This window comes from Ascaphus truei, chromosome 4 (genome assembly GCF_040206685.1).
Source record: "Ascaphus truei isolate aAscTru1 chromosome 4, aAscTru1.hap1, whole genome shotgun sequence".
NCBI lineage: Eukaryota > Metazoa > Chordata > Amphibia > Anura > Ascaphidae > Ascaphus > Ascaphus truei.
The window spans coordinates 378,631,664-378,656,838 of record NC_134486.1 but is presented as its reverse complement, the minus strand read 5'-3'; the positions used below and the strand labels follow the sequence as shown (position 1 = coordinate 378,656,838).

The 25,175-nt window shown below is 43.7% G+C and overlaps 1 protein-coding gene across 2 annotated transcripts in view; it reads left to right on the top strand.

Annotated features, from left to right (window-relative positions):
• The window catches only part of HS1BP3 (HCLS1 binding protein 3), a 143,201-nt gene that overhangs the window by 48,428 nt on the left and 69,598 nt on the right, over nucleotides 1–25,175 (top strand). For both annotated transcript variants that reach the window (XM_075598444.1, XM_075598445.1), the window contains exons 3-4: nucleotides 13,424–13,631; nucleotides 22,308–22,512. In XM_075598444.1, coding sequence (XP_075454559.1) covers nucleotides 13,424–13,631; nucleotides 22,308–22,512 — 413 coding nt within the window. The remainder of the gene's footprint in view (nucleotides 1–13,423; nucleotides 13,632–22,307; nucleotides 22,513–25,175) is intronic.

Sequence of the window (25,175 nt, the reverse complement as noted above, 5' to 3'; positions counted from 1 at the left end):
GCGTTGCCACCGGCTCGGCTGCTTGTGAGGAGGGCGCCACCATTGCGCATTAGCTCGCGCATGCGCAGTGAGCACAAAGCGCGCGATGGAACTCCAGAGATAGGGAGAGGTCGCGCGAGAGTAGGGAAGTGTAGAGGGAGAGTGAGGCGGCCATTAGGGGTTCGCGCATGCGCGAGGGAAGCGCGCACGCGGCCCCAATGCTTTAGGCAGCCCCTGGGAACTACAATTCCCAGGAGGCTTAGGGAGGCAGAGGTCAGGTGCTCCCTAGTGGCCAATAGGGCTGAAGAAAGCTCAGCCCGGGAAAAGAGATACATTTCCCGGGCTTTGCAACAGACAGAGAGGAAGGAGCAGAGGAAGGAGTAGGAAGGGTGCAGGGAGCTCGTGGCTCCTGCATCAGGTAAGGGTTCTCCCTAGATCCCCAGGCAGGCCCCAATTCCCGGGTAAGGGTAGGGGGTAACTGAAGAGGGACGCCTTAGACTGAGGAGGGACGCCTTAGCTAAGGGAGGTGACCCTTGAGTGTGGGAAGTGCTGGTTTGGTAGTGCCACAGCGGAGAGTGCTGTGGGCACTGTCAAAGAGGCACGGTGTGCTAGCAGTGGGATTGCTGCGGGATCCGGGTGGCTGTGTGTGATTGCAGCTGTCTGGGTGTGTGTCGCTGCATGTGCTGTGCGCAGTGCGTGCAGTGTGTGTGCACGGTGTGAATCCCTGCAGGCTGACAGTGTAAGCTGAATGTTGGCTGCAGGTGTGTTAGGCTGCTAGGATTAGCAGATACAGTTGAGACTGGGTAGCTAGGGGAAGGGGGGCGGTTATTGTCCACAGGCCCTAGGAGTTTTCCCCAAGCCATCCCAGGTTGCGGTTCTTCAGGGACAGGCCCTAGGTTAGGGTTGCTGTCACTCAAGTAGTAGGTATTGATAGGAAGGCGGTTCCGGTTCCCATGCGGTTGGTGTTGCCGTGATCCGGTTGCAGTCCCGTGGAGCGGTGGGACCCTCGCTGGGGTCCACCGGCAGAGTACCTGGAATAGGATCAGACGGACGTCTGACCCTTTTAGAAGAAAGTGTGTTGCGGTCCCGAGCATCGGAGTGCTCGGAAGGTATCTTCCATATTCTAAGTGCACCAACTGGGCCCTAGCTTAAATAGTGACTGCGCAGTCACCCACGACCTTTCGTAGGAGGACGAGACATTGGGTGTGGGGTGATCACAGGACACTGGGTGGGGTACACCAGACATTGGGTTGATGTGATGCGGGTAGAGCATCTGGTTATGGTTATGTTATGTAATGTGTTATATGTGTGTTAAGTAAAGAGTTAGTATTGTTTATCTATAAGTGTTATTGTATTTCTTACTCAGGGCTATCTTTCCTCACGGGGGATCCTGGGTAAGTGGAGGCGCTGCACCAAGTAAGGGTAAGGGTTTTCCCCAGGCTCCCAGCTAGCGGAGGCTCAGATCTCCTGGAGCCACACAGGTTATGCAGTACCAGTAGTCCCTTAGAGCAGGTGTGTTACAGGGAAAGGGACCGGTTAGACCACGAGGGGCCAATGTGGGATTGGGTGGGTCGGCCGGTTCACAAAAAGGGCTACATAAGCATATAAGTTTCACAGAGGAGTGCTACTGAGCATGGCAATATGTATTTAAAACCAGAGACATAACATAAAACACAGACAAAGCTCAGTGCACATCCAGAAAAACTTATATACGGTACAGTGCCTAAATATACATGTATAAATAACTAATAAATAAAATGGTCTTTTAGTTTAACATTTTGGCCAAATTGTTGTAAGCCCTTGAGCCAAACTTCACGGCAGACCACGTTTCAAGGGTCCCTACACTAATATAAATTCTTAATAACCTGTGCATTGCCAGGAAGAATGATTTATAATAAATCTGTCAATATAAGTTGCAAAAGTTCTAAGTCTGATTGAAGCTTTTATTAACCTGTACATTACCAGGAAAAGCACTCTGTAATAGATTTGTCACAATCACACTGCATGCAGGCAAGTTCCCCTGATAGTTGGAGATGCCATGGAGTGAGCTTTTAACCATTTAAATGTGGGAGGGAGTGAGCGAGCTTCAATTGGATAGGAGGTTGTCACCTCCAAAACAGCCAAGACTAGCTGCACAAGAATTATAAAACATACAGAACACCTACAAGCTCAAATTGAACCCCCAAAATACCCTCAAATATAAGCGCCATCCCCCCCTCTGCTGCCTCATTGAATTCCAATGAAGCTTTCTTTGTCCGTTGTTCCCTTGTATGTGTGTGATTTACATTCTCATAGGTGCCTTCCTTAAAGCTAAAAGGCTGAGAACCTGGCCATTGGACGCAGTGATTAATAGGGGCACGGAAAGGAACTCATTATATGTAAAAGTGACATGTGAATGCATACAGTAGCTACCTAGTTAATTCTTAAAGCCAGTGATTGAGACAAGATTAACACACACACACACACACACACACACACACACACACACACACACACACACACACACACACACACACACACACACACACACACACACACACACACACACACACACACACACACACACCTTCAAGGAGAATGCAGTCACACACACACACACACACACACACACACACACACACACACACACACACACACACACACACACCTTCAAGGAGAATGCAGTCACACACACACGCTCTCTCACTTACCAGGCTTCAAGCAGAATGCAGTCTCTCCGCCGGGGTTTTGACTCCACCCCCGTGTCCTGCCACACATGGCACGAGTGCAGATTGACTGCACTCGGCCACCGTACGCCTCCAGCCCCTGCAGGACAGATTTTACTTCCGCCCGTGCTACTCGCTTCCCCCACACCCGCGCTCGCTTCTCCCGCGGTGAGCGGGCCGCAAAAATATCCGTTGCGGGCCGGGCCGCATGTTTGACATGCCTGATCTACCTCAACCTGCAGTTACCATCTCCTGCTTTTCACCCCAACTCCTGATTACACCCTATCACCCTAAACACTATCCATCCTACTCTCTCTTCCTCTCCTCAGTCACTATTACTCCTACCCTGTGGCAACATGTGTCCCAATCCTGGCCCTATACACATACAAATCATCTCACGTCCCACACCCTGCCACAAAGTCTACGTCTCACCACGCACTGCTGAACACTCCAACCTCATCCCCATTACACCTCAACCTTCCCTACCCTTTTCATGTGCCCTATGGCAGGAATGCGCAAACTGGGGGGCGCGGTATTTTTCTGGGGGGCGGGGGGCCTGCACTCTTCCCAGAGGCATTTAAGTTAAATGCCGGGGGACCGCACGAGGCCTCTGCAACCTCAACTTACTGGGATTCTGTCGGCTTCTGGTCACATCGCCATGACAACGCGGCATCAAATGACAGAGTGGGGTCATGTGACGCGTCGTCATGGTAACGCGTGTCAAATGACGCTGTGGGATCACGTGACCCTCTATGTCATTTGATGCCGAGTCACTGGAGAGAGGGGGGGGGCGCGTGGGCGCTGAGACGGCACATAGGGGTGGGCGCAGCAAAAAGAAATTGCGCACCCCTGCACTATGGAATGTACAATCTATCTGCAAACTCATGGCAATACTCAACCTGTTTATTTCCAACCCTCAACCTTCTAGCCATTACAGAAATCTGTCTGACATCCTCACGCCGCCTCTACTGTGGTGGTTTCTCCCTCAGCCACACCCCCAGACAGGGAATAGATGGGATGGAAGAGTTAGCCTACTACTTCCCCACGCTGCACATTTCATGTCATACCCCGATTTCCCCCCCTCTCCTTCTCATCCTTCGAAGTCCACTTTGTCTGTCTATTTTACCCCATTTCTCTCTCTGGCGCTGTCATCTATCCCAATTTTTTAACAACTTTGCAGCCTGGCTCCCTCAATTCCACTCTTCTGATACACATCATTTCATACTGGAAGATTTTAACATACCTTTTGATAATCCCACTGCCCATGCAGCATTCTCTCTCTAACCTCCTCCTATGGTCTCTCCCAGTCGACCACCTCTCCTACCCACTGCAGTGAACACGCCTTTGACCTGGTTTAGTCCCGCTTCTGCTCTCTTACCCATCTGACACGCCTTTTCCTCTCACTGATCATAACCTCCTAACCTTTAACCTCAATCTAACCCTAACCCTATGCACCTGCCACAACACATACTTCCACATATACATACAGAAACCTACATACCCTAGACCCCTCCAATTTTTAATCTCTACAACCTCTCCTCTCTCCCATCTCTACCCTTTCCTGTCCAACTCCCGCATAAAAGCAGACTTCCTCCACTATAAATGTATGCTCTCCTCCTATAACACTGCCCTCTCCCTTGCCAAGCAAATCTACTTCTCTTTACTCATACAAACTTTGTCCTTCAGCCATCAACTCCTATTTGCCACATTTTAACTCCCTTCTCTGCCCCACTACCCTACATCCTCTCTACCCTCACGGCCCGGGGCCTCACCAACTACTTCACAGACATGGTTAAGTCTATCAGACATGACATCTCTTCATTGAAAGCTCCACACGCATCATCTATCTCCCCTTGCACACCTAAATCCACTCTCGGCTCTTTCCCCAGTGACCGTGGATGAGGTCTCTACGTTCCTCATCATATTGCCATACATCCTGCCCCCTTGATTCTATTCCCTCACATCTCCTCCTCCTCCTCCTCTGCACCCTCTCTGGCACACTAAGCCCCAACCTAACTCCCCTTGTTAACCACTCTCTCACCTCTGGCACATTCCAATCTTCTTTCAAACATGCACTCATCACTCCCATTCTCAAGAAACCCTCACTTGACTCACCCTCCCCTTCTAACTACCGCCCTATCTCTCTTCTCCCATTTGCCTCCAATCTACTTGAGTGTCTTGTATACAACCGCCTGACTTACGCCCTCTCCGCCAACCCCCTGCTTGATTCTTCACAATCTGGTTTCCTTCCTCCACACTGCGCCGAGATGGCACTAATGAAAGTGACCAATAACTCGGCTAAATCTAAGGAATTTAGCTGAGTCATTTCTCAGCTAATTTCTCTATACTAATTCTCCTGGATCTCTCTGCTGCCTTCAACAGTATTGATGAACCATTTCTCCTAAATATTCTTCACTCTATTGACCTCAGTGGTGCAGCATTTTCCTGACTTGTCCTGCCTATCCACCTTCAGTATTTCCTTCTATGGTGTCTCCTCTTCACTCCTACTTTCTGTTGGGAGTATCACAAGGCTCTGTACTTGACCCTCTGCTCTTCTCACTACACCTCTTCTCTTGGAGAGCGAATACAATCTTTTGGCTTTCAGTATCATCTTTATGCTGATGACACCCACATCTATCCCTCCTCCCTGTCCCCCTTCCCCCTCTCTTGTGTCCCGTGTCTGCAACTGTCTCCTGCAATCTCCTCCTGGATTTCTAACTGATATCTGAAGCTAAACATGTCCAAAACAGAATTTTATATTCTTTCCCCCTTCCACTGCCGCCACTTCACCAACACTCTCCCTCACTATCACCAATACCACAAAACTCCTCAACACATCAAGCCCACTGTCTAGGGCTCATCCTTGACTTTGATCTCTCCTTCATTCCTCACATTCAGTCCCTCACAAATTCCTGCCTTTTCTACCAACGAAATATCTCCAAGATACGCCCTTTTCTCACTCGTGATGTAACTAAAATCTTAATCCACTCACTCATGGCCTGCCTCGATTTACAGCAACCTTCTCTTATAGTAGTTGGCATGCCCCTTGTCCGCCAACTCCTATCCATCCAAAATGCTACTGCTGGACTCATCTACCTCACTCACCGCTCCACTTCTGCTGCTCCTACTGATATTCCTACGCTGGCTTCCAATAGCCTCTAGAATTAAATGTAAAACCTTTGGCCGCGCTTATAGTCCGTCGCTGTGACGTCGCGTCAAAACAAATGCATTGAATCCGTCGCATGTGATTATAGTAGGAGTGACGCGACGGCTTGGTCGCGATCAATGGAAGTCAATTCAATTAGATATTTTCAGTGACCGCAGCGTGACGTCAACGTTGCCGGGACTATAAGCGCGCCCTTAGTAATAAAGGCCTCAACGACACTGCCCCCCGTTACATTTGAGCTCTCATCCAAAATATATACTTAAACGCCCCCTAAGTTCTGCCCACATCACCCACCTTTCCTCTCACCGTATTACTTTCTCTCACTCCCATCTACAAGACTTCTCTTGTGCTTCCCCCTCTCTCTGGAATTCCCCACCACGTACTAGCAGACTCACGCCTAGCTTTCAGATGTTTAAAAACTCCCTAAAAACTCATCTTTTCAAGAAACCTATCTCACATACCCCTAACATCCAACTCCCCTTCTCGTCCAACCCCATTAGGACCAGCTGTGTGGTTGGACCAATCTCTACCCTACGCAACACCCCCCAACAGATGGTGTCAGATTTGGCCATATTCTAACCTGAGCCACACCTTATCCTACAATAAGCAATCCCCTTACCTTCTTGTTTCAACATTGTCCCTCGTTCCCTGCTCATGAGAGTTTAGAATCTAGAGGGAACGAGGGACAATGTTGAAACAAGAAGGTAAGTAACTGTGTATGTTTTTGTAATATACATAACTCTGTACCCCATTGTACCGCGCAGCGGAATATGTTGGCACTTCACAATTAAAGAATAATAATAAAAATAATGGTCAGTTCCTGAGGGGAATATTAATTCCATAGGCTGTATTTTTGGATTTTTTTTTTTATTCTAATAGTACAAAAATGGTCAATGGCCAGGATTTGAAAAAGTGACACATTCTGGACATTACAATTTTGACCAATCGGAGAGCAGGGATTTGAATAATTCCCAGAATGTTTATACATTTAGCCTGTAAAATGGCATGATTCATTTTCAGAGATTTATTTCAGTTTTATGTGCCAAGCCGAACTACAGGAACTTAGCTAGTGTAAACCTGATTTAGCGCACCTTGGTTGGTAAACAAGCCTTTACATTTGCCATAAATACCACTGATCAAAGTCCTCTGTGGAATCAAGAGAGCTTTGTATACTGTACTTCCCACTGAAAGCTGAGTATGTCTATAGAATTATTTTATATATGCTTTCAAGATCGCAGAAGACTTTCTTGCAGATGATAAATCCTGAAGAAGAGACTTATGAGGTCTTGGAAAAAAATGTACGGAATTCATTAACCCCATTGAGTGCCAAGGTGACTAGGCCCTCAAGGAGAGGCTAGGTAGCCACTTCAGTACTGAAGGGGTTAATTAAAATAATCAAATTGACTGTATCAGTGTAGAGGAGCCCTATCTCTTTTCAGGGTCTGAGACTCCTTGGAACAAATCCATAAAAATGCTGATGCCCAAACATAAAAAAGAAAAATCATGACAAAATGTATCCAGGGTCCGATAATTTAACATAATTAAACCAGTGAGGGCTATTCGTGTTGGGGGGTACATGCCATGGGTTGCGGTGGCTCCCGGGGGGAAGATAGTATGTGTTAACTCTGTGCTTGCATTAGCAGTTAGTAAGGCATTGCCATGCATTGTCCTACTAGCCCCAAAGTACCCTGAGAGGTTTGAAAGCCTGTAAGGCCGCACGTATAATGACGGCGACGCTTGACGTCGCTGCTAGCAAAACTTGTATTTCGTTTTGTGGCGGCGACGCGGGCGACCAGGGCATTGATTGGTTCAGGGGCTGTCACATGAGGCGACAGCCCCTGAAAAATCAAATATTCCCGGCTTCCGAAAATCGCGTTGCCCCGTCGCTTTGTCGCCGTCGCGCTTACTATAAGCGCACACGGCGGAGGCAATGCATTTGTTTTCAGGCGACGTCGCCGGCACTATAAGCGGCCTAATAGATTAACTACTTGTTGGTCCAATATAATATCGTACCACCTCTCCGTCTCCCTCCTTTCTACCTGCATGGAAGAAAGGACCAACACGCCACCCACCCATCTCTGCAGTGCAAACTTTCTAAATTCACCTTGGCAAAATAAACTTCCACAGGCATCTCTGGAAGTCCAGAAAGGTTTTCCTATAACGTACAAATAATGTAATGCAATTTTTTTTTTTTTGTGATTGGTCAAAGAAGTGGCATTCTTCACAAATAATTTGAAATAAATAATATAATTATCCAGCAGAGGGCACAATAACACTTTATATAATGCAGAAGAGGAACAACATGCTTTAGCCACTATTGTGATGTCATAATATAATTTTCCAGCAGAGGGCACTTGAATAGTCCCTGTAATGAAACAGAAATAACATCTTCCACCCCCCTATATGTTTTGTCTAGAAGAGAGCACAAAGTAGTATTTGGAATTACATGCAGGCATAAATGTTGGTGGTAATGACGGGTATGTAGTATACTATTCTCAGGCATCTGCTGGATTTGTGGGTTCATTTAAATACAATACAGAATACAAAAAAACAACTGTTACTCCGGTTATAGTCCAAAAAAGCTGAAAGGATCAAGGTGCATGCAGGATTAGATAATGATTGCATTGGAGGTCACAAGCACTGCAATACCGCACTAGAGAGCAGGGTGTAGTGAGTTAATTAGAAACAACAATACTTTTATTAAACACGAATTAAAATATTGGTTGCAACCTAACATGAAATTAATATACTGTATACAGAATAACTATAAAAAAACAGTTGAAACTTGTGAAAAGACAGCAACGGAACCAAAGCACAAGCTTTCTAAGGGTTCATGAAAAGCAGAAAAAAATATACAGTGCAAACGTGATACCAATAGATTAGCAAAGTGCTCAAAGAGTACTATGAATTTCCCCTCACGTGGTATGAGAAAAATCCAGGTGTTCATGAAAGGTTATTGTCGAGTCTTGAATCTTTTCTTTATGATGTTTCTATCTATCTATCTATCTATCTATCTATCTATCTATCTATCTATCTATCTATCTATCTATCTATCTATCTATCTATCTATCTATCTTTATATCTATATACCTAGAGAATAGAGAATAGAGAAAAGAGATGCAGCTATTTCTGTTTTCCATTGCTGTCTTGCTCAAGTAGATGTTGGGAAATCTACAGAAAAAGCTGCATCTCTTCTCTTAGGTGATATAATATAATTATTTCACTTTTTTCACTTCAGTTTATCTTCCACTTCAATTTATTTTTCACTATTTGAGGCACAGCACCTATTATTACACTAAGCACCACTGAATTCAATGTGATTTTTTGTGTCCCTTTATAGTCACATTTGTGAACATAAAACGGCTTTTTCCAAGTAGGAGTATTATATCACGATTAGGGGTTTCTTTCCGCTTCTTTTCTTTGCGCTTCTTTTCTTTATTCTAAACTTGTGGTAAGTAAGGTCCAAAGAAAGTACCAAGGAATGGGGAGTCCAGTGTTAGCCACATACTGGCTACACTTAAGTAGTCAGTGATACAAAATAATCATCATATACAAAATATAATTAGTGTGACTATCAGAGATTACGCTGATGATTAGTTTACAATTAGGCTTGTTATAAAGTAAAAGCAAGCTATAAGGTAATTTAGCAACAGAGATAAGATGCCAACATTGAATTGCTACAGAGTAGCTGAATAGTATCGGTGTTGATCAAAAGATTGATCAAAAAAGAATCCCCTTATATATAGCATTCATGTGTCATACATGTAATATCATATTTAGTGGACATAAATGGTCCTGCAGGAAAATACTGCAAGTCTGACAAGTTTCCCAGAATCACTGAGGAAATCAAAAATAATAAAATTGTACTATTGTATTTAATACCCTTACAGCACCTGTCATTCATCCCTATTTGTTTATGATAATAATGGTGATTGCGGTCTCATTCACTTATCTAAAGAGTAGCTGAATAGCAGTCTCTTAAGTGTAATTGGTTCTATACAAGAGGCTGCAAATAGTTAAATTATAACTGTAGGGAGAGGTGGAACTAAGGGGGGGGGGGGGGGCGCCGATAGGGGCACCTGCCCCAGGCACAGTAGTGTAGGGGACATAGGGTGGTTGGCCAGAGGTGAGCGGCCGAGCAGCGAGTCTGATGGTAGCGGTGGCAGAGGGTGGCATCCAAGGTTTTGGAGGGAGCAGGACTGGTGGGGCAGAGAGAACGAGGGGGCAGTGTATGTGGGGAAAAGGTGGGGGAGGGATAGAGAGATACAATACAACATATTTGCAGTTGGTGGAACTTGATGTGGGAGCAAAAATACCTAGTTCCTCAAAAACTCAAAGTAGGTAAAAAAAATAGGAGCTGCCTCTATAATGCTGTTCCGTGAGAAATGAATCTGAGGCCCTGGTTGTAGTAATCCTACAATGGAATAATATAACAATAAATGGCAAGCATCTGAAGAAATGAAATTTAAAGTCAATTGTTGGGAGTAAACCGAGTGATAACAGGTACCGTACGTTTTTTTTTTCTAATGTTCCTATTGCTTCTTATTCAGCGAGAACATCATGTGCTAAATGAAGGAAGTATACGTTCTGAGCCTGCGTTCCCCGCAGACCACAGATACTAACGGGGACGCTCGGCTCTTAAAGAGGACCAGCCAGGACTGGTTTGGCTGAAGAAGTGACATCACCCGTGTGACCAGCGCACGTCACAACGACGCTTCTTTGTGGTTAACCCGAGGGCAGGCTAGAGGGGTCTTAACTAGCTCCTGGTTGACATAGAAACATGACAGGCGAAGTTAACCCTCTCATCTCCAGTCTCTGCTCTCAGAACTAAACGCTCATAGGCTACACTGATCTTGTGACTACATACAGTACATTCCTTGGTACTTTCACTGGATCTTACTTATGAGTTTGGGCTGGTTTTTACAGTTATTCTGTATATATTTATTTGATGTTAGGTTTCCACCAATATTTTAATTAGTGTTTAAGTGTTGTTGTTTTTTATTAACTCCCTGCACCCTGCTCTTGCGTGAAATATCTCGGTGCTTGTGTCCAGTCTTCATTTAAATATAATATGAAACCTAATTATAAGCAGGGGTGGTCGAAAATATAAAACACTTAGGTGTCAGCTAGAATTTCTAGAAGACGGTGTACGAAAGGGGCCTATAACGACCCTTCCCTCCTCTCTTCTATCAGTGGCTCTGTGTGTCAACGTGCATCTGGGATACACACGCATGGCACACTCACTGACACACACACACGATCCCTGTTACACTCACTGGCACAAACTGACAAATCGACACACAAACTCTTCCCCTTCCCTCTGCATCAAGTTAGCTGCACTGGCAAAATCGAGCGCGGTGGTTGGACATAGGCACGGATTGCACCGCCCCTCTGTGCACCTCGATCACCCCCGGCTCACATCACTCGCGCCTTGCTTTGCATCCCTCCGCTCTTTGCTCTCTCTACCCCCCACTGCCGGACTAGATGTCTAGGCGTCCCGGGATTTTGCCCTCCCTGTTGTGAGGCATTCTGGGGTATGCATTGGAATTTGTTGTTTTCTAAATCATGATGCACACACAGTAGTGTTCAAATGGACATTTCAGAAGAAAATATACATGAACTGTATGCAGTTTGAAGAGAGAAATCATAGAACTTGCAAACATTTATACATCTTGGAAAACTCGGTGATGTTAGGTCTCTGACCCATAGCCCTGCCTATGTGTTGATTATTCATTCACAACTGATCATCTACATCTACAATGTGGACTTTTATGGTAGAAGATAATAACATTTTTATTATGATCACACGCTAATTTTTTCAATATACTTTTATAGTGACATTATGTATACACTGTAGTTCACTAACTCAGGCCTGATTAGAGCAACATTGTAATTTCTCCTGCATTTAGCTACAGGAGGTATGAGCCCTTAATTGTCGACAACTTGAAATCACAAAGGCTCTGTATACAGTATGCCGTGGTATTTGCTGTTGTGGGTTTCACATGTTTTATCTTTTCTGGTTGTGAAATAAAAATATTACCATTTTGTTTCTTACAATGTAATGTAATCATTTAAAAAGAGAAGCTGCATTCTGTAAATCGGATTTAAAAAAATGAATGACATACCCTAAGTAACGCATGAATTCCTGTGCATTAGAGCAGAAAATTGAAGCAGGGGGTCTTCGGAGCTGAACTGTGTTAATGTCAACTCGGGGACTCCCTGCTTCCTGAGCTACTTACCTCCGTAGGGGTGCCAGTACAGAATGGGACATTTGGTCGCGGCTGTTTCGCCGTGACCTAATGGATGCCGCAGCTTCGCCGCACATGGGCCCTCCGCCACAGCCGATTCACTGCTGGAACCTCCATCGCCGGCCGCCTTTAGGGTAGGGGTTAATTTAAGGGTTTTAGCGGTTGGGGTAGGGGGTTAATTTAAGGGGTTTAGCGGTTAGGGTAGGGGGTTAATTTAAGGGTTTTAGCAGTTATGGTAGGGGGGTTATTTTAAGGGTTTTAGCGGTTAGGGTAGGGGTTAATTTAAGGGTTTTAGCAGTTAGGGTAGGGGTTATTTAAAGGGTTTTAGCGGTTAGGGTAGGGGTTAATTTAAGGGTTTTAGCAGTTATGGTAGGGGGTTATTTTAAGGGTTTTAGCGGTTAGGGTAGGGGGTTATTTTAAGGGTTTTAGCGGTTAGGGTAGGGGTTATTTTAAGGGTTTTAGGGTAGGGGTTATTTTAAGGGTTTTAGGGTAGGGGTTAATTTAAGGGACTTGAGGTATGGGGTTATTAAGGGGACTTTGGGTAGGGGCTTAATTTAAGGGTTTTTTAGTGGTTAGAGTAGGGGTTTTTAGGATAAGGGCTTATGGTAGGGGGTTTACTTACTTCAGCAACCAGCGGCGAAGTGGCTAGCGGCAGCTTCCAGCGGTGGAGTTGCAGAGAAGCGCCGGTGGCTATTTGGTGGTGGCAAAACAGCCACGATCAAATGTCCTAGACCGGGTGCCGGGATCTCTGCAGTCAGAGAAACTGTGTGCCTAACATAATGAGGGCGTTTAAATGTCCCGCATCATGCAGACCAATAGGAAGCTGTGACGTTATCCGGTCTGACTTCCTTTAGACCAGCATGAATGGGAGCTTCAAACTGGAAATAGATTACACAGCAGGGAATAAATCTAAAATGAATAGATTTATTTCCATCCCATCTGTTATCAGTACCAAGAGTATATACAGTACATGAACAAGAGACCTGCGAAGTTTCAAAATCTCTGTACACACTATATTATGCCTGTAAAGATCTGTGAAAATGTCAATAAATAGTTAGCAATCAATAAAGTGAGACTCAACTGAAGTCTGTGACAACTGTTTAAAAAAAAAAGTTTTAGTGTTATAATTCGGTTATTTAAGATTTTTGAATGGCGATTGTTGCAGAATAATATTCCTAATCACAAGCAAATTAAATATTATTTCTGTATCCTTTACCATGCTGAATGTATGAGGGAATTGCAGGGTCTTCAATATCACCTGCTGTACATGTGGACATGTTACATTGGCACGTATTACCAATTTGATATTGTTTGTGTCTTGAAAGGTGTCTCGAAAATACAGTGAGATTGAAGAGTTTTACCAGAAGATTTGTGATCGTTTCCCCAAACTTTCATTGCCACCTTTTCCAAGGAAGCTTCTATTTGTGGGAGAATCTGACATCCGAGATCGAAGAGCGGCATTCAATGACCTTGTGAAATCTGTCTCCAAGGACAAAGAATTAGCTGTCTGCCCCGAGCTGCTGGAATTCTTGGGTAAATGTTATCTGTATCTTGTGGGTTAAGAGGAGAAAAGGATCAGGGTCAGTTAAAGTTACAGTCCCACATAGCCAGCCAGACAGAAACCTTTTGTAAAGAATTTTACAGTTTATTTGGGTTCCCTAAATAAATCTAACAATGCTAATAGCTCTGATAGTATTAGGGTGGGGGTAAGAGGGCTACACTAAGTGAGATTGGGGTGGGTAGGTGTATCTGACTACTTATCAGTGTGGTGCTGTACCTGTTTGGCAACCAGGAGGGCTGAGCTTCCGCCACGGGGAACCTGAGGTGAATTACTCTTACTACTAATATATGGTGCAGCGCCTCCACCTGCGATGGCTCCCAGCAGAGCGGGAGTTGTTCCTCGCAGGACACATACAAATGAACACATACACTGGGTGTGAAATAGCAAAGGGCTTTACTGAACATAACATATATCTTACACACTTATACTCTAACGCTCATACAACCTTAGTGAATCGGCCACTCTCATCAGGAGTAACGTCTCCGTCCCCTCACCGCGTGCCCCACACACCGTGTCCATGTATGATACTATTAGTATAGGCTCAGTTCTGTAGCCACTCGCTCAGTGTTCCTAAAGAGTTTAGCCTAAGGCGGGATCAGCGCCTGTTGACCGGTGTTGGTGCACTTGTTGTTATAGTACCTTCCGGTCACGGCGGTGACCGGTACCTCTTCGCAAAGGGTCAGGTGAATCAGTGGTCTGCCTCCTGGGTCTCAATGTTCAACCGTCTGGTCCCAGACGACTCGTCAGCAAAACCTGCTCCGCACGCTTGTCCCTTGGTCCCTAGCTGTCTACACAGTGACGGGTGATGCTCGCTACCACTATGGGCGTCCTGCAGCACAGCAACCTTTGGTGACTTCAGGGAACACTCTTAGGGGCCTACGGGGTAGCCTGTCCTATGCAGGTGGGTCACTGACACCCTGCACCCACACTACCTCTCCCTTCACCTCCCGGATTCCCTCTCACTAACTTCTCCCTAATACCTGCAGCAACCCACTGCACTAACTGTACCTGCAGCAACCCACTGCACTCACCCCGAACCTGCAGCAAACACACTGCAACCAACCTGGTACCTGCAGCTACACTGCACACAACCTGGTACCTGCAGATACACTGCACACACACTGTGCCTTCTTGTCAGCACTCACAGCACTGACAGCCATGACACTGACAAGACTGCACACACATTGAACAACTAGAAAACAACCCCCTTTCTTCCTATGAGGGGCCTCTCACTAACACAGCCAGATGACTGCTGTGGCTGCACTTCAAAGCCACACTGTATTTCCTAGTCAGAGCACACAGCACTGCAACTGTGTCACTGACTAGACTTCCACACACCTAAGGGCAGGGTCCCTATCTAAGGGGCCTTCCCTAAGAACTTACCCACTAACCTAGTGGGGAGTGGGACCTACCTGGGGGTAACCTGGCCTAGTGTAAGAGCCTTGCTCCTTACACACTTCCTCCCCCTTCCTGCTCCCAGCTCCAACTGAAAAACGTGGTCCCCGCAACATTGTATCCTTCCTCCACAGGAGAAGCTGCAAAACCCTATTTGCTGGCTGGCTGCACGTGATGTGGGTGAAAGGGCAATCCCCAGAGGCTGCTGGGAATGTAGTCCACTCAGGACCTCTGTAGCATTGGGACCGCGTGCGCTATCTTTACTGCACACGCGCGATCCTGTAATGGCTACCGCGGTAGTAAGAGGGCTAGGGGGAAGCCTGCTACATTAGTGTATAAATAATACATTGCACACAAATCTCAGGATATTGGCTGAAATTCTAGTCCAATGTAAGTAAATGGGAGCTGTCTTATACAGTAGCAAAGTGCCTAGTTAGCTCTCAAATGTACCAGTGCTCAAAATTAATCTCAATCTATAAGAAGAACTGAACTCTTAAAGGGCAGATTACCCTATGTAATGTCATTTGGTATTCCTATATACTGTACTGTAGTTCTAATAATCAGGGCATATGTATATATGGTATACACTAGCTACAAATGCTGTCTCCTTTCCCACTATTAGGCCCTGCCCCTCATGATGTCTGACGTACAATGTATTATTTATACATTAATACACTCGGTGCTATCAGGTATATGCATATATATTAGCCTATCTTGGTACTGACTGAGGAAGGATCTGCAGACACTTGTGCTGAGCTATTACACAGAGTTTAAAAGGCTCTATCTAGTGCCAGCCCTGTATACCAAGGTAACCTCTCATTAGCACAGTTTACTCTGACATACTGAGACCACCTCTAAAATACAAGAGCACTTATGAGCTTGTAGCCAACTCTTTAAACGCTCTCTTACTTTAGACCATAATCACAGCTATCATCCTGTGATTTGAGTCCAATGTATTTAAGGTACACTGGATCCTCAGGTGAATAGATACAGGCATACCCCGGTTTAAGGACACTCACTTTAAGTACACTCGCGAGTAAGTACATCTCGCTCAATAGTCATGCGGCAGCTCACGCATGTGCCTGTCAGCACATCCTGAACAGCAATATCGGCTCCCTACCTGTACCAAAGCTGTGCGCAAGCGGGGAGACTATAGAGCCTGTTACACATGCGTTATTTACATCAGTTATGCACGTATATGATGATTGCAGTAAGGTACATGCATTGATAAATGGGGAAAAGGTAGTGCTTCACTTTAAGTACATTTTCGCTTTACATACATGCTCCGGTCCCATTGCGTACGTTAATGCAGGGTATGCCTGTATATTCACTCGCTACCTCTCTTATATACTGTTAGGATTTGCCCTATCTTTATTGCTACCAGCCACCATAAGTACCTCTATAAGAACACTTATTCCTGTATTATACACTTATCAGTATAAGAACTTATTGGATACTTATATTTACAATCCCAGTATATACTACTCTCTCCTCCCCCTTCAAGTTTTAATACACATTATGTACAATTTATTTTATGTCATTTGAATAAATATTCTGTTTTTTTAAAATATCTTCACAACTCCTGATCTAACCATGAGGTTTAACGTTTAAACTGTCCCGAACAACAAATCTATATGAGTGTGCACACAATTACGAGGTGTCTTGGGAATTATTTCTGCAGCCTTGCTGTTTTGTTTAGATATAAAATATGTTTACTAAATCTTCAAAGGGACCTGAACGTATTTAGCTTTTAGAAGTGCCCAAACTCTGTAGATTGGAATTGTAGTCCATGTGTAGCAATGCGCTTTCTGCCCCAGCAGCACTGAAAGAGAATCAAAACGTTCCCCATTTTTTTTACCCTTTTATTTATATCTTTTAAAACATTTTAAGCATGTGCACTTAAGCCTTTGGAATATAAAAATGGATTTATGTTCTGAGCCCTCTCACGTGTATGAGACTTAATTTTGTGTATCCACCTGAGGACGGAGGTCCTCTATCTATGCCCCTGGTCGGCCATCTGCTTCCAGGTCGCAATCCCGGAACCCAGGGGTTCTCAACTCCACTCCTCAAGACCCCCCCCCCACAGGTCAGGTTTTAAGGATATCCCTGCTTCAGCACAGGTGGCTCAGTCAGTGGCTCAATCAATGACTGATAATTATATAGTCGAGGACCGAGTCGCTGATTGAGCCATCTGTACTGAAGTAGGGATATCCTTAAAACCTGACCTTTGGGGTGTCTTGAGGACTGGAGTTGAGAATCTCTGTCTTAAGCCCTAAGTAGTATGGAAGATGCCCACTCCAGCAGGAAGCTCCATACGAGCGTTTATTCCATATTGTAGATACGGAAGAAATACTTCCTTCGCTGTAAGTGAGCCTTCTCTTCTATATCGATATATCGATATACATTGCATAGTATATGCTCTTGTACAGATCCTCCAGCGTGCTTTTCCATTGTACTTCATGTTACACATGAGCCTTTTGGGCCTACTCGTTAAACTGTGAATTTGCAGTTGGCAATAGGTACAATAGCTATAAACAAGTAGAAGTTTTCCGTATTCAGTGCAGTGGAAGCATATGATATGCTAAGTGATAATGGCGAGGGGCAGATTTGTGGACAAGTCTGAGACATATAAATGTGCTCATAAGTGGTATTTTTATTATCTGTACACTGTACGGTGGAGGGGTTTTGTCCCTTTTTTTTACACACCATATCTTATATAATGGTTGAAACCGCTTCCAGCTTCACATTGCAAAACCAATAACCAACCTCGCACTGATGAGACCCAAAGGTTGAAACGGCTGTCTGTGAGTATGTTTACTGGCTTGGCACTTCTTTAACCCAGGCTGTGCTGAAAAGCTGTGTAATGTGGCAGGCATACGTTTATAGGGGTCCATGTTAAAATGAGTAAGAAGTAAAAGGTAACCCTGTGTGCTCATTTGCATGTCATTTATTTATTTATAAAATATTTTACCAGGAAGTAATACATTGAGAGTTACCTCTCGTTTTCAAGTATGTCCTGGGCACAGAGTTAAGACAAATAATACATGGTTACAAATACAGTTACATAAATGAACAGGGTATACATTATATACAAGACATTGCGTGCATAGTTAAAGAAAATATATATTATGGGCGTATGAAACAGTTACAGACCAGATTAAAGTGTGAGACAGCCTTAGATTTGAAAGAACTTAAACTGGTGGTGGATGTGAGAGTCTCTCGTAGGTTGTTCCAGTTTTGGGGTGCATGGTAGGAGAAAGAGGAACATCCGGATACTTTGTTGAGCCTTGGGACAATGAACAGTCTTTTGGAGTCTGATCTCAGGTGATAAGTGCTGCAAGTGGTAGGGGTGAGGAGCTTGTTCAGATAGCTGGGTAGCTTGCCCATGAAGAATTTAAAGGTAAGACAGGAAAGATGAACTTTGCGCCTAGACTCTAGTGATGACCAATCTAGTTCTTTGAGCATATCGCAGTGATGTGTGTTGTAGTTGCATTGGAGAACAAAACGACAAATTGAATTGTAGAGGGTGTCAAGTTTGCCAAGGTGGGTTTGAGGTGCTGAGCCATATACTATGTCTCCATAGTCAATAATTGGCATTAGCATCTGCTGTGCAATACGCTTTCTGACCAGGAGACTTAGGGAGGATTTGTTCCTGTAAAGTACCCCTAGTTTGGCATAGGTCTTGGTTGTCAGGGTATCAATGTGCATCCCGAATGTTAAGTGGGAGTCAAACCATAAGCCCAGGTATTTAAAACTAGTGGCAGGGGTTAGGGTGGTGTTAGCGTTGGTTCTAATCAGGAGCTCAGTCACTGGAAGCTTTAAAAATTTAGTCTTGATCCCAAACACCATTGTTACAGTCTTGTCAGTGTTTAAAAACAGTTTGTTTTGGGAAATCCAGTTTACGAGTCTCAAAAAGTCAGACTGAAGTATGTGTAGAAGGTCAGAGAGGCTATGGCTGTGTGCATATAGGATTGTGTTGTCTGCATACATGTGTATTGAGGCTTCCTTACAAGCTGTGGGAAGATCATTAATGAACACTGAGAAGAGTAGGGGCCCAGAACAGAGCCTTGCGGGACACCACAGGTGATATCCAGGGGGTTGGAGTTAGAGCCTGAGATGGCACATGTTGGGATCTTCCTGATAGGTAGGACTGAAACCAGTTTAAAGCATGCTTCCCTATTCCAGAGCTCTGGAGTTTGTTTAGCAGGATAGCATGATCAACTGTGTCAAAAGCCTTTGCAAAATCTAGGAATACTGCACCAGTGAGTTGTCCCCGTTCATTCCACACTGGATTTCATTGCAAACTTTTAGCAGGGTAGTTACGGTGGAGTGTTTGGGACAAAACCCAGATTGGAATTGGCTATGGAAATTTGTCTTGGTATAGAAATCGCTTAATTGGGAGTGGACACATTTTTCCATGACTTTGGATAGAATTGGGAGAAGTGAGATTGGCCTGTAGTTTGAGACTGTGTTTTTGTCCCCACTTTTGAAGATTGGGACAACTCTGGCAGTTTTCCAGGTCTTATGGATATGGCCTGCAGACAGGATAGAGTTGACTATGGACGCAATTGGTTTGGCAATGGCTGGGGCACCAAGTCGTAGGAACCTAGATTGTAGTAAGTTAGGTCCACATTGGCTGCTTAGTTTTAGTTTGAGGAGCGCTTGTATAATCTCCTCTTCAGATACTAGGCCAAATTGAAAATTGTGGGCAGTGTTGGGAGGGGGTGGGACTATAGGGGTACTCCCAGGATGAGATTCAGGTTTGTGGTTTGGGCTGCGTTTTGCTAATAAGTTAGTGGCACACCCCACAAAGTAATCATTGAATGCATTTGCAATGTCAATGGGGTTTGTCAGAGTAATATCCCCCTAAGCGATATTACTTGGTTGTTGATGGTTAGGAGGCTGGAATATATTGTTGATAACCTTCCAGAAGTTAGCTGGGTTTGTTGTATTTTGGTGGAGATTGCCTTGTTTGCCTTGTGCACATGTTCCGCATGCATCTGTAGTGATTGAGATCCTTGGTAGTGCCAGTTACTTTGTAGCTTTTCCACAAGGTATCCCTGAGCTGGTAGAGTGCAATAAGGTCAGTTGTAACCCATGGAATGTGGGCCCCTCGTACCCTTATTTTGCGTAGTGGAGCATGGGTATCGCAGAGTTTTAAGAACTCGGATTGGAAATAGTCGAGTGCAGAATCAGGGTTGGGAATTAAATCGATTCTGTGCCATGGGCAGTTGGTGAGGTCATCCAGAAACTGTTGTGGGTTAAAGTTTTTAAATGTTCTAGTGAGGAGAACTTTAGGGCTTGATTGGGGCGGTTTAATTTTCCTTACACAGTACACTATTGCATGGTCACTGAAAATGTCAGGAAGGATGCCAGAGGATTGGATTCTGCTGTGGTTTGAGGAGAGAATCCAGTCTAGCAAGGAATGGTTATGCGATTTCAGGTTTATCCGTGTGGGTTGGGAAATGAGTTGCGATAGGTTAAGTGACTTGAGTTGTATCTGGATTTTGTGGTTTTTAGGGTCAAGCCAATTGAAGTTGAAATCCCCAAGAACTAGCAGCTCACTCTTCTCATTCAGAGAGGAAATGGAGCCAAGAAATTGGGTGATATCAGTCAGGGATTGTAGAGGGGCTTTAGGGGGGCGGTAGATGCCAGCAAGCAAGATGGGCTTAGAAAAGGGGAGGCAGATTTTGCCAACTAGAATTTCAAAGGAGGGTGGGCTTGGTGGGCAATTTAACAGTGTAAATTGTAAGGTGTCTGCAATATAAAATAACACCCCTCCTCCTCTCTTTGACCTATCTCTCCTAAAAATAGAGTATCCCTGAATGGCTATATTTGCATCAGGGGTTTTACGGGATAGCCATGTTTCTGTAAGAATGATGGCTTTGGGTTTATGCATAAGGCACCATGCTCTTAGTTCGTCCAGTTTGGGCAGCAGGCTCCGGATATTTATATGGGCGACAGATAGGCCTTTTTGGAATTTAAAGGTGGGATTCTCAGGGGCATGGGACAGAGCTGAAATGGGAGGACCTGGGTTAGGTTCAATATCACCTGCTAAGGAGAGTAACAGTACGAGTAGGAATTTGGGTAGTTGTTTGGAGGTTGTAAATTTGTGGGGTTTGCCATTATAGTGAGCAGTGGTTGGTGTGCTCGTTTTTAGAGTTCTCCACCAACATTCAGTAGATAGTGCAAGGCTTTTGAGTAGTCCAGGATGTATGGTGATGTTGGGTGTGGGCCAGGATTCAGGAGTTTGTAGTGTATAGAGAGAGTAACATCTCCATGAGGCCAGGAGAAAAAAAAATGTTAAGATACAGAGCAGGTTCATTTTGCCAGAGGTAGGCAGTGCTGCAAGGAGCTGTTTTGAACAAAGTGAGTGTGTGCAGACTAAACAGCAGTGGTGTGCCTGTTCCTTGTCAAATGTTTTGGTGCATTGCAATGCTAGAGTCAGTTCAGGGTTTCAGTGTTTTGTGCGGTCAGTTTTGGGAGAGGCTGCAGTGAAAGAAGTTGTAAAGGGGTGGAGGGTTAAATTATGCAGGTTAGCAAGAATGGGATTATAGTGTTACCGTTTGTTGTCGTGAGTCAAAAAGTTTGCAGAAAGATGCAGTCCCCAGTCACCTCTAGTCCAACTATAGTCTAACTATATTTATCACTTAAAAAGCTCACTTTAAATGCCTCACTATCTAATGCCAATTGCAGTTCCATATATAACCCTTTGTTATTTAGCTCAAAATGTAATAGCCTGGACACATATATAGTGACACACGAGACATTGTATGATTATAATATTGTGTTTGCAAAGACATGAAGAACACTGGTTAAAGATGTAATCAACTACCAACTTATTCAATTTGCTACAGTATTTAAATTATCCTCCACAATAGAGTTAAAGGGACAAGATAAACTTGTTCATTAAAGTGTAAGTCAACATGTCAAACCAGTGACACTTAATGTATAATATCATCCATATTCCTAGACAGATGTCAAGCAATTTGTATTGGAAACAATGAAACAACCAATCTGTCATTTGTTTTTAGCAATGTTCCAGGCCGTGACATTTGACACATCACTCGTAAAGGTTACGTTGCTCATAGTGGATTCCAGATCTTCCTGCTACTCAATTTAAACATTAGATGTGCACAAAACGCATATCACTATTTACGCTTGATGACATCTAGCAAATAATTTGGATACGAAATAGTAGTATTGACAAGTGCTTAGAAATACAGATGGGTAACGCTGAATAATTTTCGCAGGGTCAAGAATCAGTGACTTTGTTGACTCACCAGTTGAAAATATTGATGCAAATCAGCCTGACGAGGAGGATTTCTTTAAAAATGAAACATCCTCAGATGAAGTCCTTCCCCACATCACATCCAGAAGTCATAATAAACCTGTAGAAGAAAGGGAGGAGGAGGAGGAAGAGGAAGAAGAAGATTTAGATCCTCTTGGAATTATGAAGTAAGTATTTTGTTTTTCTTCTTTAAATCAAGAACTAATATCACTGGTGTACACAAAAACTGCTCACAAATGATTTGTTATCCTAATATGAGATCGTTATTTAATAATATAATTTGACAAATTAACTATATCCCCTTTACTGCCAGAGGTGCCAGCAACACATTGGGCACAGGATAATAATCCCGGGTGCCAAGTTGCTTAATCATGTTTGCCACATGAGGGAGCTGTGACACAGCACGTCGAGAGAGTTGGTCAACATGATGAGTTGGTGGTCCCTTCAAAGTGCAATGAATACAAATTGTAAGGGTTCCAATGCACGTTCTGAAGAATACATGTTGCATCCTATATTGGGTATTGTGTCCCTGTGTTGAAGGGTGTATTTAAGTTTTACAAGTTAAGTACCACTTCTACCAAATACGCAGTTATTGTATAATACTTTACTAGTGTTACTATACTACTTAACTAGTGTTACTAGTTATAATACTAGTATAAATAGTTCATACTTAACATTGTTTGATGGTTCTTTATGTTCCACCTTATTAACATACAATTTTAATAAAACTATATGATTTAATAGTCAGAGTAACTATGGTGAATTCCCATTGACCTATTTTAAGCAATTTGTTTATTTACTGTATTGTTGAATCCAAAATGAGAACCATTTAAAATGCAGTTGATATTACTGTACTGTTTGTATGAATTTGTATTTTGTATGCAATAGATGCAGCCCATTTTATTGAGTTTTAGTGTGAATTTAATGATTGCTAGATTTATCTCTACATCATAGCTTTGCTGAGTTTTCACATAATGTAGTTGGCACAATAGTATTTTAATGGCCATTTTATTCATGTTCGAAGCAACATTGCTGTGTATGTGTTTTACTATTGAATTTTCATGATGTTCTTCATAAATGGTGTGTGTACAATAAAACAGTTGTATAGATCAATATCACTTAAAATTCAACAAATGAAGTAATGTATACGTTAAGCCAGCGATCTCTCTCAAAGGAAAAAAATTATATATATATATGTATATTGCTTAAAAAAAATTGAAAGTATATTCCACAGGCTTTAGAAGTATTTGATTTTGTTGCTTCAGCTCTTTTTTGGAGAAACAAAAATGGCTTACTGTGTATTGTATTGAAGGCAGAATGGCTGTCTGTGAACAGATGACAGGATAATGTGAACAGATGACAGGATAAGGGCCTTGCTGTAGCCTTGCTGTAGATTCTGCCAAGTTACTGGGGAGACTAGCCTGGCTCCTCCTACTGTATAAAGATGTGGGTTCCTCTATATTAACTCCTGTTCCAGTGCAGTGCTCCTTAGGTAGTGAGGAAAGTCTATCTTGCCTTACCCTTAGACCGCGCTTATAGTGCTGGCGACGGTGACGCGACCGATGTCGCCATCGCCACCGGCGAAAGTTGTAATTTGCCTTTTAGTGATGTCGCTGGCGACAAGGCCAAATAGAATGCATGAGTTTTTACGACCTCCTACAGTACATATATTTTTTAGTTGGTGCTTTTTAATATTTACTTTTATTGAACACACTGCTAATCCTTATATTCTGTAACCTTTCCTAAACATCATTAAACACCTTCTGTTTTGGAAAAGGACTTGTGTTTATTACCATGGTTACATAGTGGTGACAATCAAAGGGAATACATTTGGAATTGGTATTTATATATATTTTCCTATATATTTTCCTTTCAAGAAGAAATATTTTTTTATGGGAGGGGAGGGTGGGGTTTTCCAAACTTTTGCATAGAGATACTAAATAGCATTGGTAATTGCAGCATCTTTACTTAGTATCCACCGCTCCTGCAACAGTATAAGGCCGCGCTTATAGTGCCGCCGACGCGATGTCGCCAGAAATCAAATACATTGCTGCTGCCAGCGACGGAGCGACGTCGCCGTCGCGAAAAACCCGCCGGCGGCAAAATTTGATTTTTCAAGGGCCGCCGAATCACGTGACGGTCCTTGAACAAATCAAATTGCGGGAATCCCGCGATGCCGCCGACCGGCGAAACACAACTTTTGCCGGTGGCGACGGGTGAACATTGTGGTATTAGGCAGTAAAGTCAACATTTTATGAAGCGGTGGATTTATAATTCTAATACTGACTTCATTGTTTTTTCTTCCAACAATAGAAATCATTGTAAGTCCCATGTTGTGACTCCCTGTATGCCTCTATCAGTAAATAGGTTCAACGATTCCTAATTAAAATGTGTACGTTTCCAGAATATAGGGTGAAAATAAATGCGTCCTATTGCATGTTTTACCTCTTTCGTCAGTCTTGTTAGCCATTGCTATTTTGGACACTTACTGTATTTGTTTTTAAGATAAGGGGATATTGTTAACGGTCTTAAATTTGAAATGACCACAACCTCAAGAAATACAAATATTTAGACAGCTGCTAAGCGGAGAATAAGAGGAAGTCCCCGGGACAGGGTTGTTTCTCTCATTAGATTACATACTGTAAATGGTCCCTGCCAGGATATGGTGAATGGATACATTACTGTGAAATCCTTACTTATTTATTGTTCCTCATATTATAACGACTGCCTATTGTGACCATGAGGTTATAACTGTTTAAGTTAACCATTTGCAATGATAAATCATTATGGCTTTCTTCTGCAGGTTTAATTCCAGCAGTGCGCAAACTGG